Source organism: Hylobates moloch, unplaced genomic scaffold (assembly GCF_009828535.3).
Source record: "Hylobates moloch isolate HMO894 unplaced genomic scaffold, HMol_V3 SCAFFOLD_5, whole genome shotgun sequence".
Classification (NCBI taxonomy): Eukaryota; Metazoa; Chordata; class Mammalia; order Primates; family Hylobatidae; genus Hylobates; species Hylobates moloch.
In genome coordinates this window covers 76,535,219-76,548,800 of record NW_026652280.1, presented here as the reverse complement: position 1 = coordinate 76,548,800, position 13,582 = coordinate 76,535,219, and the positions used below count along the sequence as shown (strand labels likewise).

The following is a 13,582-nucleotide window of genomic DNA, read 5'->3' as shown; positions in this document are numbered from 1 at the left end:
CCATCCCTTAAGATTAAGTTTTACTCTATTACTCAAATACTTTATTTCAACTTTTATTAAACCAAATCCAGTAACTTTTACAATGCCTTACTAGAGGGTTGCCTCATAACTGAACCTTCATTTCTGGTGGGGAAGAAACCATGGCTTCAGGCACATGACTGAAGTTTGGGCATGTTCCATCATTAATGTTCCAACATCACCAGGGACACAAAGCTGCAAAAATGAGAAGGGAAATAAGATTAGAGAAAGGATCCAGGCAATTATAAGGACTGAGGAAGACATGTTCCCCAACCCTGGAACTCACAAACCCTGAAGCTCAAGGATTGCATCCTTCCTCCAAATCTCACTCAACATAATAAGTGCAGAACATGCCAAAGCACTGTATGAAACACTAGGGACAAAGACAAGGTCAAAATCCTTGTAACCACATGTGATGGTATTGTAGTGTAGTGTTAACACAGAGGACAGTAACAGAACACCCAAGAACCAAACAGAAGAGTGTAGGGATAAGCATAAATGATGTAACATGAAATAAACTTCTAAATGGAAAACTTGTCCATACCCCCAGGGCCACAGTCAACTACAGTCTTCCAAAGGACATAAATTGCACTTAGGGCACACTAGACAGAAAACAATACTGTGGGGCCGGGCACGGTGGCTCACGCTTGTAATCCCAGCACTTTGGGAGGCCGAGGCGGGCAGATCACGAGGTCAGGAGATCGAGACCACGGTGAAACCCCATCTCTACTAAAAATACAAAAAATTAGCCGGGCGTGGTGGCGGGCGCCTGTAGTCCCAGCTACTCGGAGAGGCTGAGGCAGGAGAATGGCGTGAACTCGGGAGGCGGAGCTTGCAGTGAGCCGAGATCGCGCCACTGCACTCCAGCCTGGGTGACAAAGCGAGACTCCGTCTCAAAAAAAAAAGAAAAAAAAAAAAAGAAAACAATACTGTGGTTTTTGTTTGTTTGTTTTGAGATACCCAAATTTTATTTGTATAATTATGCTTCTTTTCTTTGTTCAATTGACATACTTTCTATAAGCGATATGTAGTCAAAGTTTTATTTATTTATTTTTTATTATTATACTTTAGGTTTTAGGGTACATGTGCACAATGTGCAGGTTTGTTACATATGTATCCATGTGCCATGTTGATTTCCTGCACCCATTAACTCGTCATTTAGCATTAGGTATATCTCCTAATGCTGTCCCTCCCCCCACCCCGTTTTTTTTTGTTGTTTTTTTTTTTTTTTCAAATGGGGTCTCCCTATGTTGGTCATCCACTCCTGCCTCGACCTCCTAGAGTGCTGGGATTGCAGGCGTGAGCTACCCACCCCAGGTGGGTACTTGTAGCCACACCAAGATCAATGCCTTCTGTTCCTCAACAGAGGCCGCGCCCCCCCACTTCCCATTTCAGACCTCAGCATGAGGACTTCTACCCAAATCTCCCTACGACAGGTACTTCTTCAACTCTTCCACCACCTCTTGAGGCTCAGGGAATTTGAGTTTGCGTGGGGGCCCCTTCTTAATCCCAGTCCAGAGCTCCGCACCTGAAAGGACAGAATGAAGCGACGTTACCATACTTCGGAACCCACGAGCGCGTCTCTGAAGTCACGAGACTGCCGCGGTTTCTAAGAATAGCGCTTCCTCTCTTCGGAACCCACGTCCCTTTCCCCCACACCCAGGTCCCCACTCACTGCTGCCGTCCGGGCGCAGCAGCGTCACCTCGAAGCTGCCCCTCCGGGGCTTCGTCGGGTTCACCTTTACTGGAAGCTGTGGGGCCTCCAGGCGCAGCGCCTGGCTCAGGGCCGCAGCGTTGCGCCCATAGACGCGTCAGCTCGTGCTAGGGAGAGACGGAGAGGTTAGAAACCGGAGCCCCTGGCCCCGCGGCGCCACTGTTCCCTCTACCCCGTTACTCTCCAGGCCCCTCACCAATGCTCGATAACAACGGTCGCCTCCTCCATTCCCTCCCCGCTGTTCGCCAGCTTCTCTCGCTTCTCCGCTACGGCGACCACCGCGGCCTCAGCCTTCCGCTTCCTCCCGCGCGGAGCCATGGCGCCTAGAGCCCGGCCGAGAATGCAGCGTGACTGGTGGGTGGAGGGCGGAGACGCGACCACTGAGCGAGAACTGGGCGGCGAAGAGCGCAGCCCGGAAGCTCCGCTCCTACAGCGGAAACCTCTCTCCAAGCAACGGAAAGCGTGGCCCGCAGCACCCACGTGGCCTGGAGGCGGACCTTGGGGCACAACCACTTTGCAAGCAGGGAGCGGGGAGGTGTGGGATGCGCCTGACGGAACCACCCATCACTTCGGGTCGACGGGACAGGGGACGCTGGGATGGTGAACACAGCAGGAAGGGGCGGAGACTAGGTCCGACTGCTAGCCTCGCTTCGCGCAGTCTTTTCTGTACCTTTGCGTCGCGCTAAATGTTGTGTGCCACCATCCGCCGCCAAACGCTCCTCCCTGGCAACCGCGGGCCAATCCCAAACTAAACCCACCACCTAACAACATGTGGCCCCTATTCCAGACTTATGGAAACTAGCGTTCTCCAACTCTTGCCAGTCCTGGGGATCAATGCCCGGCATTTGGTGAAACCAAATAGGATGGCCTTTGCCGTTAAGATGGGCAATTCCTCTGCAGTTGCCAGGCATTTCTAATACAGAAACACACAAAGGCGCAATCAAAAGGAAATCCCAATCTTTTTATTATGGAAAGCCATCAACTGGGTGTGGGGAGTAGGTCAGAGGGTTAGTGAAAGTCCAGAGAATTTCTCCTCCAAGTCCTACCACACAAAGGAAAGTCAAGCCTCTATTCACCCCTTCTCAATCCCCACAAAATAGGGGGTTGTTCAATATTGTCTTCAATGATAAAAACTTTGTGGTTAAAGGTTTCTCCTTAGGACTAGTGACAAAGTTAGGCTTATAATTTTAATGAAGACCATAAACCAAGCCAGAAGGGCTTAAGGAACCAAAAGTCCTTGGGGGAAAATTCTTAGCATTCTATACCCCAGCATCTTACCTTAGGGTTAAATCTAGGTCTAACCAGGCTGTGCAGGTCGACTAACAAGGAATAATGAAACCACAGTTTCATGGAGAAGCCATGGAGATATCTGAATAGCTGATAAGCAGTTAACACACTGACTCAAGCTCGGAGGGAAACCATTTCCCCCTCCATCGTAGGATCTCTTTCTTGCTCCAGTGAAACAGTTGGCCACAGCATAGCAGGCCTTTCTGTAGGGTGCCAGACAATTCCCTAGATGCCTCTTTAAAATCAGAAGCCGCACCCTGCCCCACCCAGTCACAGCCAAAGGGAAAACATAAATAAAAGGCTGTAGCCTCAGGCTTGTGGTTATGGAAGGAGCCTGGAATTGACAGGAGAGGAAGCAGTGCCAAAGTGAGGATCTTATTTATCCTTCTTGCTTTCCCCATCTGACATTGTGGTGGGGGTTGAAGCCACAGGCTGCTCCTCAGGGATATTGTCTCCAGCCTTTGATAGCTTCTTGGCCCGCTGGTATAGCTCATTTAAGTTAAATTCTCGGATCACATTCTCCTGCACAAAAGAGATGCACACATCAGGATCTGGGTTGGAAGGGAGAGTAAAGAGCCTGGGAAGTAAGAGGTATTTTACACAAAGTCTGGGAAAGGAAGGAGTAAGCAAAGGACAAAAATCTTCCCTAACCTTCCTCTTTTTTAGGTACCCAGAAAAGTCAACTAATAGTTAAATACCCATTATGTGCCAATCACCGTGCCAAGAATTATACCTAAATTATTTAATGTAATCTGCAAAACAACCCTGTAAGTCAGGGGTTATTACCTCCAATTAACTGACAGGGAACCTAATACCTACAGACAATATGTGCAGCGGCCTTCGAGACAGAATCTTTTTTTTTTTCTGATGGAGTCTCTTGTTGCCCAGACTGGAGCGCAATGGCGCAATCTCGGCTCACTGCAACCTCCACCTCCCGGGTTCATGGGATTCTCCTGCCTCAGCCTCCCAAGTAACTGGCATTATAGGCATGCGCCACCACACTTGGCTAATTTTGTATTTTTAGTAGACACGGGGTTTCTCCATGTTGGTCAGGCTGGTCTCGAACTCCTGACCTCAGGTGATCTGCCAGCCTCGGCCTCCCAAAGTGCTGGGATTACAGGCGTGAGCCACTGTGCCTGGCCTGAGACCAAATCTTTTTTTTTTTTTTTTTTTTTTGAGACGGAGTCTCGCTCTATCGCCCAGGCTGGAGTGCAGTGGCGCAATCTCGGCTCACTGCAAGCTCCGCCTCCCGGGTTCATGCCATTCTCCTGCCTCAGCCTCTCCGAGTAGCTGGGACTACAGGCGCCTGCCACTACGCCCGGCTAATTTTTTGTATTTTTAGTAGAGACGGGGTTTCACTGTGGTCTCGATCTCCTGACCTCGTGATCCGCCCGCCTCGGCCTCCCAAAGTGCTGAGATTACAAGCGTGAGCCACCGCGCCCGGCCTGAGACCAAATCTTAACTAATGATTGTTCCCCAGTACTAGCAGGTCTGGCACATAATATATATTTGCTAAATGAATTAATACATGAGGTCTAGTAACTAGTCTGCACCCTCAAAGCTAATGGGCAAGTGGCAGAGATGTGAATCAAACCCGGGTAGGGCTTGAAAGCCCACCTACTGTTCTACACCCTTCATGCACCTGCCTTTCCTTTCAGGTACCTCAGAGAAGGTCCATGAGACAGCCCGTCCTTTCTTGTCAATCTGTGGCCGCCGCATTACCTCCTTGCCACCTTGGAACAGGATCAGGGTAGGGAGTTGCTTGGTGAGGGGTGATGTGCTCACTTTGTACCTGCAGGGCCCAGAAAGTTCTCTAAATGTTCCTGTACGTATCACTCAAAGTGATTCCCTGCTCAGACCCTCTGCCCAGGTCTTTACATACCGTGTACTAACATCAGTATAGCGTCCAACATCCACCTTCCCAAAATTTAGCCCTGTACAGTTGTACCTGAAAAGAATATATTATTTAATATACTGAAAAAAAAATGGATCAAGGAAAGTGGAAGTATAGATATTTAAGAGGGGAGAGGGAGATGCCTTTGGTTGCCATGTGTGAAAATCAAGGCCAAAAGAAAGAAAAAAAAAGCCAAAAATAGTGAGAGGGAAGGCACAGCATCTCCATTTCCACCATCCCTCCCTTTGCAATACTCACTTAAGGGAGAGGTCAGCATAGATAGGGGCAAATGATTGGCAGTCATTAGACCAATTGGCAAAGAACTCCACAATCCAAGTGACCCTCTTGTCCCGTTCTAGTTCCTCCTGCCAAATACAGGGAAGAAAAGTGAGCTGGATCCACATAGCCTCCTGGGAAGGTTCAGACTTTAGCATCTAATTCCTCATCCTGGCGTTCCCTCTCCCCCGGCTCTCATAATGAACCACAGTGCCCTTGACATCCATTTTGAAGCACTGTTGTTCCTCCTAGTGAATGGAGAGCACAACTACAAAATCACCCACAAAGGACCCAAGAAACAGAAAGGGGAAAGAGCACTCACATCAATGGTTTTATCACTGAAGTACTTGATATACTCAGGGCCCATATACAGAGGGGGTTTGCACGTCATCAGGAACACTAAACACAGAAAGAAGATGTCGAAGGAAACATAAAAAGCCTTACACAGGGTATTTACTTCCAAACCAACCCAAGCATTTCGGCCCCCAAAGAATATACACTTGTGGATATATGTAGACCGCCAACACATTCTACCTCTGCAAATACAGTCTCTGTAAACTGTTATCATCTGAGCTACATATATAATTAATTAGGTATGAGATATGGAAGAAGGGTATGGAGAAACATGTTTGGGATTGCAACTGTTGGGACTGTGGTTTCCACAATCAAGTCTATCAACACAGTCTTACAAAAAAAGAAAAAAAAAAAGAAAGGCAGTTTCCTCACCTATGCAGAGTGTGATGTAAAGTAGGCCCATGCGAATATCCAAGCGGAAGAAAAGAATTGCGTTGGCCACTTTACTAAACATGAAAATGTTGCCTATATGTTGCTCCACAGTGACTGAAACACAGAGATGTCACAGGTCAGGCTGGGCTGTGCACTCCTATATCCCATTCTTTGTCCCTCTTCATGGGGCACTTTGAGATAGGAGACAGGGAGGGGATAGAAGTCCAAGTTCAAATTCAGCCTTGGAATTAAACGTAGGACAAATTTACCAAATGATTGCCACTCTCTTAAAATGAAGGAAAGCACCTCCAAAGGGCATTAGATCTAATCTTGAGACTGAGAAGTGGGCTAAACTTACTGGATCTGCGGTTCTTCATCATCACAATGGCACTTAGAAACATCAGGATCTCCACTTCTCTCTGGAACAGAATCGAAGTATTATAACAGGAATGCAGTGACTAGAGCTAATTTAGGTGGAAAAGGGAACTAAATATGTAATAAAAACCAATAGCGATCCAAACTGGGAATGGGAACAATAAAGAACTGCAGTTAGGTAAGGTGTACAGGGATAAACATCAGTCAGAAGACCTGGATTCAGGTTCTACTCCTGCCACAAACTTGCTGGTGCTTTTTTCTTTTTTCTTTTTGAGACGCAGTTTCACTCTTGTTGCCCAGGCTAGAGTGCAATGGCGTGATCTCGGCTCACTGCAACCTCCGCCTCCCGGATTCAAGTGTTTCTCCTGTCTCAGCCTCCCGAGTAGCTGGGATTACAGACACGCGCCACCACACCCGGCTAATTTTTTGTATTTTTAGTAGGGACAGGGTTTCACCATGTTGGCCAGGCTGGTCTCGAACTCCTGACCTCAGGTGATCCACCCGCCTCGGCCTCCCAAAGTGCTGAGATTACAGGCGTAAGCCACCGCGCCAGGCCTGCGGTGCTTTTCAACAAAACACTTAATCCCTTAGCTTTGGTTTCCTCAACTGAACACTATTTCAAAATGCTACTGGGGGATTAAATGAGATAATAGATTAAAAAGAGTTGTATAAAGCATGATACTGTATAAAATCGTAAGATTATTAAAATCAACTCAGTGTGACACTGGTAGAATAAAACTTTTCCAGGTAAGTTTTCTTGATAATAGCCCATTAATATAATATCTAGCTATTCTATATGTTTAATTTTTTTTTTGAGACAGTCTTGCTCCATCGCCCAGGCTAGAGTGCAACGGTGTGATCTCGGCTCACTGAAACCTCTGCCACCTGGGCTTGTGTTTCTCCTGACTCAGCCTCCCAAGTAGCTGGGACTACAGGCGCACACTACTGCACCTGGCTAATTTTTGTATTTTTTGTAGAGACCGGGTCTCCCCATGTTGCCCAGGCTGGTATGGAACTCCTGAGCTCAGATGATCCGCCCGCCTCGGCCTCCTAAAGTGCTGGGATTGCAGGTGTGAGCCACCGAGCCCAGCCCCCATTACTTAATCATTCCTCCTCACCCAATATCATCGTGATAATCCATGTACTTTTGATATAATTTGAGAGCTGAAAGGGGCTTTCAGAGCTCTCAAAAGCCCTTTTCAATACTCTTGTCTTACAGTTTTCTCACCTTCTAGAACAACCTTCTTGTCCAACCTGTGGCTCACATGCAGCCCAGGATGGCTTTGAATGGGGTCCAACACAAATTCATAGACTTTCTTAAAACATTATATTTTTGATTTTTTTTTTTTTTTTGCTCATCAGCTATCATTAGGTGTTAGTGTATTTTATGTGTGCCCCAAGACAATTCTTCCAATGTGGCCCAGGGAAGCCAAAAGATTAGATACCCCTGTTCTAGAATGTAACCACCAAGTGAGCAAGTGAGACAGACAATAAACATGACAAAGACACTGAGAAGTAATAAAATTCTAAGCCCTGAAGTGACTGAACAGACTCCCTCTTGGCTAAGGGGACCCCAGAGAAACCTTGAAAACTGAGTTCTCGGCCATGACAGGGTGTGAGGTCAGACACACCTCTTTATATCCCTTCTGTCACTTACCAACATTAGGCTTTCTTTAACAGAAAGTTAAACAGAAACTAGCCCTCTGAAAAGACTTGCTCCACCTGACATCAACCAACTGCCTGACACTGCCCCTCCCTTTTGCAGTTAGGACAAAACAACTAACCAGCATTGCCTCCTGATAAGAGACCAGTGACCATGCAGTGGATCTGGCCAGGCTAAGGAGAATGCAGAGAGAGTTTGTGTCCTCTGCTTCACCTTTTGACTTGAGAGGGCTGAAAACTCCACCTTAGATCATGGTAACATTACCACTTTTGAACATGGGTCTTTTGGACAGATATGAAGCTCAACTGAGCATGCACGTGTTTCTCCTTTCATAAATATTCATGACTCTGACGATAGCTTATTAAATATGTATATTTGGCCACCCTGCTTAGCATAAATTCCTGTTTCCTTTACCCCTCACTCCAAGTGTCTGTTTTTAGCTTCTGAGCGGAGGCTATGCTTCCCTGCCTGACAGGATAGCCTGCAGGCTGCAACTTTTTATGAGAAATAAAGCTCTCCTGGCCAGGTGCTGTGGCTCAAGCCTGTAATCCCAGCACTTTGGGAGGCTGAGGTGGGTGGATCACCAGAGATTAGAAGTTCAAGACCAGCCTGGTCAACGTGGCAAAACCCCATCTCTACTAAAAATACAAAAAAATTAGCCGAGCACAGTGGCATACATCTGTAATCAAAGCTACTCAGGAGGCTGAGGCAGGAGAATCGCTTGAACCTGGGAGGCGGAGGTTGCAGTGAGCCGAGATCGTGCCACTGCACTCCAGCCTGGGCAACAGAGCGAAACTCTGTCTCAAAAAAAAAAAAAAAAAAAAAAGGAAAATAGGGGTGAGGGAGTATGACAGACTTTAGTAAATATTATACCTGAGGCAGAAATTAGGAAAGTTTTTTTTTTGACAGACTCTTGCTCTGTTGCCCAGGCTGGAATGCAGTGGCATGATCTCGGCTCACTGCAACCTCTGCCTCCCAGGTTCAAGCGATTCTCCTGCCTCAGCCTCCCAAGTAGCTGGGACTACAGAGGCCCACCACCACGCCCGGCTTTTGTATTTTTGTAGAGATGGGGTTTCACCACATTGGCCAGGATGGTCTTGATCTCTTGGCCTTGTGATCTGCCCACCTCGGCCTCCCAAAGTGCTGGGATTACAGGCATGAGCCACCCTGCCCTGCCAGGAAAGATTTTCATGAATGAAACTAGGTGGGTTAGAATTGGGAATGAAAGTTGTGGAAAGATTAATTTTATTTATTTTTTATTTTTTATTTTTTTTGAAACGGAGGAGTCTTGCTCTGTCACCCAGGCTGGAGTGCAATGGCACAACCTCGGCTCACTGCAACCTTTGCCTCCTGGATTCAAGCAATTCTCCTGCCTCAGTCTCCTAGTAGCTGGGATTACAGGCACCTGCCCCCATGCCTGGTGAACTTTTGTATTTTTAGTAGAGATGGGGTTTCACCATGTTGGCCAGGCTGGTCTTGAACTCCTGGCCTCATATGATCCACCTGCCTCGGGCCTCCCAACGTGCTGAGATTATAGGCGTGAGCCACTGTGCCTGGCTGAAAGATGAATTTTAAAAGAGAGTTGTAGTTAACCAGGAGACCAAAGGTAGGACCAAAAGAAATTCTCTAAGGACAGAAAATGGTCTATGGAGGGACTAGCTATTGCTACTGCAAACTTCATTTCTGTTCTTCCCAGGCATACTGCAGCTAGACTCTCTCCCTATCTCTTTGCATCCAGGTAGAACTGTGTGACTAGTACTTGAGAATGGAATGTGAATGAAAGTGATTTACCACTTCTGGGTTCAGGCAGTTAAGAAAGGGTGTGCCCTTGCATTCCTTTTTTTTTTTTTTTTTTTTTTTGAGACGGAGTCTCTCTGTCGCCCAGGCTGGAGTACAGTGGCGCGGTCTCGGCTCACTGCCTCCGCCACCTCCTAGGTTCACGCCGTTCTCCTGCCTCAGCTTCCCGAGTAGCTGGGACTACAGGCACCCGCCACCACGCCCGGCTAATTTTTTGTATTTTTTAGTAGAGACCGGGTTTCACCGTGTTAGCCGGGATGGTCTGGATCTCCTGACCTTGTGATCCGCCTGCTTCGGCCTCCCAAAGTGCTGGGATTACAGGCGTGAGCCACCGCACCCCGCCTGCATTCCAGCTTTTCTTCATTTGCTGGCTGGATGATGCTGGGATGACCCAAGGCCACAGGTTGAAGACAGAATGAGCCTTGGGTTCTAGGATGACTCTATAATGCAGAGCTCTTGGTTGTTCTATTTAATTGTTTTAAAACTTTTTATTATGGATAATTTGAAGCATACAGAAGAGAGGATAACTGTATGAACCTCTATTACCCAGCTTCAACAGTAACCAACATTTTGCCACTGTGATTTCCAATTCATATATGCTACCCATTTTTTCTTCTTAGAGAAACTTAAAGCAAATTCCAGCTATATCATTTCATCTGTAAATTCCTCACTATCGGCTGGGCGCGGTGACTCACGCCTGTAATCCCAGCACTTTGGGAGGCCGAGGCGGGTGGATCACCTGAGGTCAGGAATTCTAGACCAGCCTGGCCTACATGGTGAAACCCGTCTCTACTAAAAACACACAAAAAGTCAGCCGGGCGTGATGGCAGGCGCCTGTAGTTCCAGTTATTAGGAGGCTAAGGCAGGAGAATCGCTTGAACTCGAGAGGCGGAGGTTGCAGTGAGCCGAGAAAGCGCTATTGCACTCCAGCCTGAGCGACAAGAGTGAAACACCATCTCAAAAAAAAAAAAAAAAAAAAAAATTCCTCACTGTGTCTTACACATGAGGACTTAAAAAAAAAAAAAAAACACAACCACAGTTATCACTGACACACTGTTATGCTGTGAAATATATAGTCATGTGCCATATCATGACATTTTGGTCAGCAATAGACCACATATACAACAGTGGTCCCATAAGATTATAATACCATATTTTTATTGTACCTTTTCTGTGTTTAGATATATTTAGATAAATACTTACCATTGTGTTAAATTGCTTACTAGTACAGTAACATGTTGTGTAGGTTTGTGCCTGGGAGCAATAGGCTGTGCCATAAAGCCTAGGTGTGTAGTAGGCCATCTAAGTTTGTGTAAGTACACTCTTATGATGCTCCCACAAGGACTATATGGCCTAAGGACACCACATGATTAGCAGGTTAGGACTTTCAGCCCCACCCCCTCACCACCAGGCTGGAAGTTCAGCTGATCACCAATGGCCAATGATTTAATTAGTCACACCTATGTAATGAAGTTCCACAAAAACCCAAAAGGATATGTTCCAGGAACCTTCCTGTGTTTAGCTATCTAGAAGTTCTGAGAACCTAGTCCCAATCAGCAAGGTAAATAGGTGAACCATGCATTTTCCAGAAAAACAAAAATTGGCTATTAACCCTAAGCATTTTTTTAAAATTCTATCAGAGTAAGAATATAAAAACTTCCAGCATTTTGCATATTAGAGTATACAGATAAATGAACTTTATAAAAGGTCTCCTATACTTATTAAAAATCTTTATTACTATGCACTTATATTTTGGGGTCCCATTTTCATTGAAGTGGCATCAAATATCAAATGAAAGATCCTTTGAAATAGCAAGGCTACATTTGAGCTAATTAATTATACAGTTTGGGAAAAAGAGGAAGCAGGAAAAGGAAGGAGGAAAAAAATAAGGGAGTGGGTTCTGATAAAGGTAATGACTCATTTTGGGGGCTGGAAAAAGTACAAAAATTCTGGATGATGCGCCTTCATCTGAGCACAGATGTTGCTTATAGGGACACAGGTAGCCTCCCCTCCACCTTCTAAAGGTTTGCTGAAAATGAGCTGACAAAAGGCAGATTGACAGGAGAAATTAACAACACACATGGAAACACTAGTAAAAAGAAAAAGACACAACAAAGAGAGAAAAACCACTGTTGGTCTCCTTTTCCTTTCCAAATTTAAGATTAATGGGAGAAGAACATTTGTATGATTAGTCTTAGGTGTAGCGACTTTGATATGTTTTTGGTATGAATATTCACATTGTCTGATTCTTTTTCTCCCCAAAATAGTCCTTTTCTCTTATTATATCTTCCTGTGTTATTTCATAGAGTAGGGTACCATAAAGTACAACATCAGAATAAAGCCCCTGTAAGCCTATTGGTCAAGCTGGCCCTCCAGACTGGTGGGTGAGTTTTAAAATTCTTATCAGAATGGCATACAAATTGTGCTGTGGGTCCCCAAAATAAAAACCAGATGAGGTTTCCTTCTCATCTTATGTCCTTGGAAGCTTGACTTGTGACCAAGTGGGAGCTTCTTGGTCTCCACCACTTGGAGGCCTTATTTTTGGGTGAAGTCCAGTGGCCAGTGTTGACGAAAAGAGTCAAACTCTGTAAAATGTTTTAAGAGATTTATTCTGAGGCAAATATGAGTGACCATGGCCTGTGACACAGCCCTCTGGAGGTCCTGAGAATATGTGCCCAAGGTGCTCTACAGCTTGGTTTTATATATTTTAGGGAAGCACGAGACATCAAATACATTGATTTGATTTTTTTGGTCTCAAAAAAAAAAAAAAAAGGCTGGGTGCGGTGGCTCACCCTTGTAATCCCAGCACTTTGGGAGGCTGAGGTGGGCAGATCACCTGATGTCAGGAGTTCAAGACCAGCCTGGCCAACATGGCAAAACTCCATCTCTGCTAAAAATACAAAAATTAGCCAGGCGCAGTGGCACGTGCTTGTAATCCCAGCTACTCGGGAGGCTGAGGCAGGAGAATCGCTTGAACCCGGGAGGCAGATGTTGCAGTGAGTGGAAACTGCACCACTCCACTCCAGCCTGAGCGACAGAGCGGAACTCCATCTCAAAAAAAAAAAAAAAAACCCAGAAAGAGTGGCACTTTTAAGATATCAATCTGACGAATGTTAAAGGAAACACATTACAGAATTTAAAAATTTCTTGAATTTAAAATAACTCAATATTTGTAATAAAATCTTGTTTTAACTAATTTTTGTGTTAGTGCATTTTTTAAAATATTAAAGACTAATCTCTAGAAAGATATGATTTCCTTTAATCATAGCTAACTGAATTATACAACCCCTTTAAAAATTCCTTCTTACTAACCTTATTATGACTTACACAGATCATTCACAATGGTTAGGCTGTTTTACCCTAAATATCTCTCTCTCGAGCAACCCAGTTATTTTATTTGAGGGCAAAAATTCACTCTACAAGATTCTTGGTTTTTTTTGTTTTTATTTTTGTTTTGAGACACAGTTTCCCTCTTGTTGCTCAGGCTGGAGTGCGATGGTGCGATCTCAGCTCACTGCAACCTCCGCTTCCTGGGTTCAAGCGATTCTCCTGTGTCAGCCTCCCGAGTAGTTGGGATTACAGGTGCCCACCACCAATGCCTGGCTAATTTTTGTATTTTTAGTAGAGACGGAGTTTTGCCATGTTGGCCAGGCTGATCTCGAACTCCTGACCTCAGATGATCTGCCCGCCTCGGCCTCCCAAAGTGCTGGGATTACAGGCATGAGCCACCATGCCTGACCTTTTTTTTTGTTTTTTTTGAGACAGTTTCACTCTCGTTGCCCAGCCTGGAGTGCAATGGTGTGATCTTGGCTCACTGCAACCTCCACCTCCT

The 13,582-nt window shown here is 45.7% G+C and overlaps 2 protein-coding genes across 5 annotated transcripts in view; both read right to left on the bottom strand.

The window, feature by feature from the left end:
* Positions 1 to 37: 37 nt before the first annotated feature.
* SELENOH (selenoprotein H) lies at positions 38 to 2,150 on the bottom strand. Its single transcript, XM_032152946.2, has 4 exons — positions 1,929 to 2,150; positions 1,694 to 1,839; positions 1,416 to 1,546; positions 38 to 213 (listed from the first exon to the last, which is right to left on the bottom strand). The coding sequence occupies exons 1-3, from the start codon at positions 2,048 to 2,050 to the stop codon at positions 1,446 to 1,448; spliced, it is 369 nt and encodes a 122-aa protein (XP_032008837.1). The 5' UTR covers positions 2,051 to 2,150; the 3' UTR covers positions 38 to 213; positions 1,416 to 1,445.
* Positions 2,151 to 2,672: 522 nt separating this feature from the next.
* The window catches only part of TMX2 (thioredoxin related transmembrane protein 2), a 22,381-nt gene continuing 11,471 nt past the window's right edge, over positions 2,673 to 13,582 (bottom strand). Inside the window, exons 2-8 of one of the 4 annotated variants that reach the window (XM_032152941.2) lie at positions 6,274 to 6,334; positions 5,916 to 6,029; positions 5,512 to 5,588; positions 5,172 to 5,278; positions 4,902 to 4,967; positions 4,682 to 4,811; positions 2,673 to 3,541 (exon numbers count right to left, since the gene is read on the bottom strand). In XM_032152941.2, coding sequence (XP_032008832.2) covers positions 3,395 to 3,541; positions 4,682 to 4,811; positions 4,902 to 4,967; positions 5,172 to 5,278; positions 5,512 to 5,588; positions 5,916 to 6,029; positions 6,274 to 6,334 — 702 coding nt within the window. In that variant the 3' untranslated portion in view covers positions 2,673 to 3,394. Of the gene's footprint in view, positions 3,542 to 4,681; positions 4,812 to 4,901; positions 4,968 to 5,171; positions 5,279 to 5,511; positions 5,589 to 5,915; positions 6,107 to 6,273; positions 6,335 to 13,582 lie in introns of those variants that run through there. The other 3 variants (XM_058438704.1, XM_032152942.2, XM_032152944.2) reach the window with 3 other exon arrangements.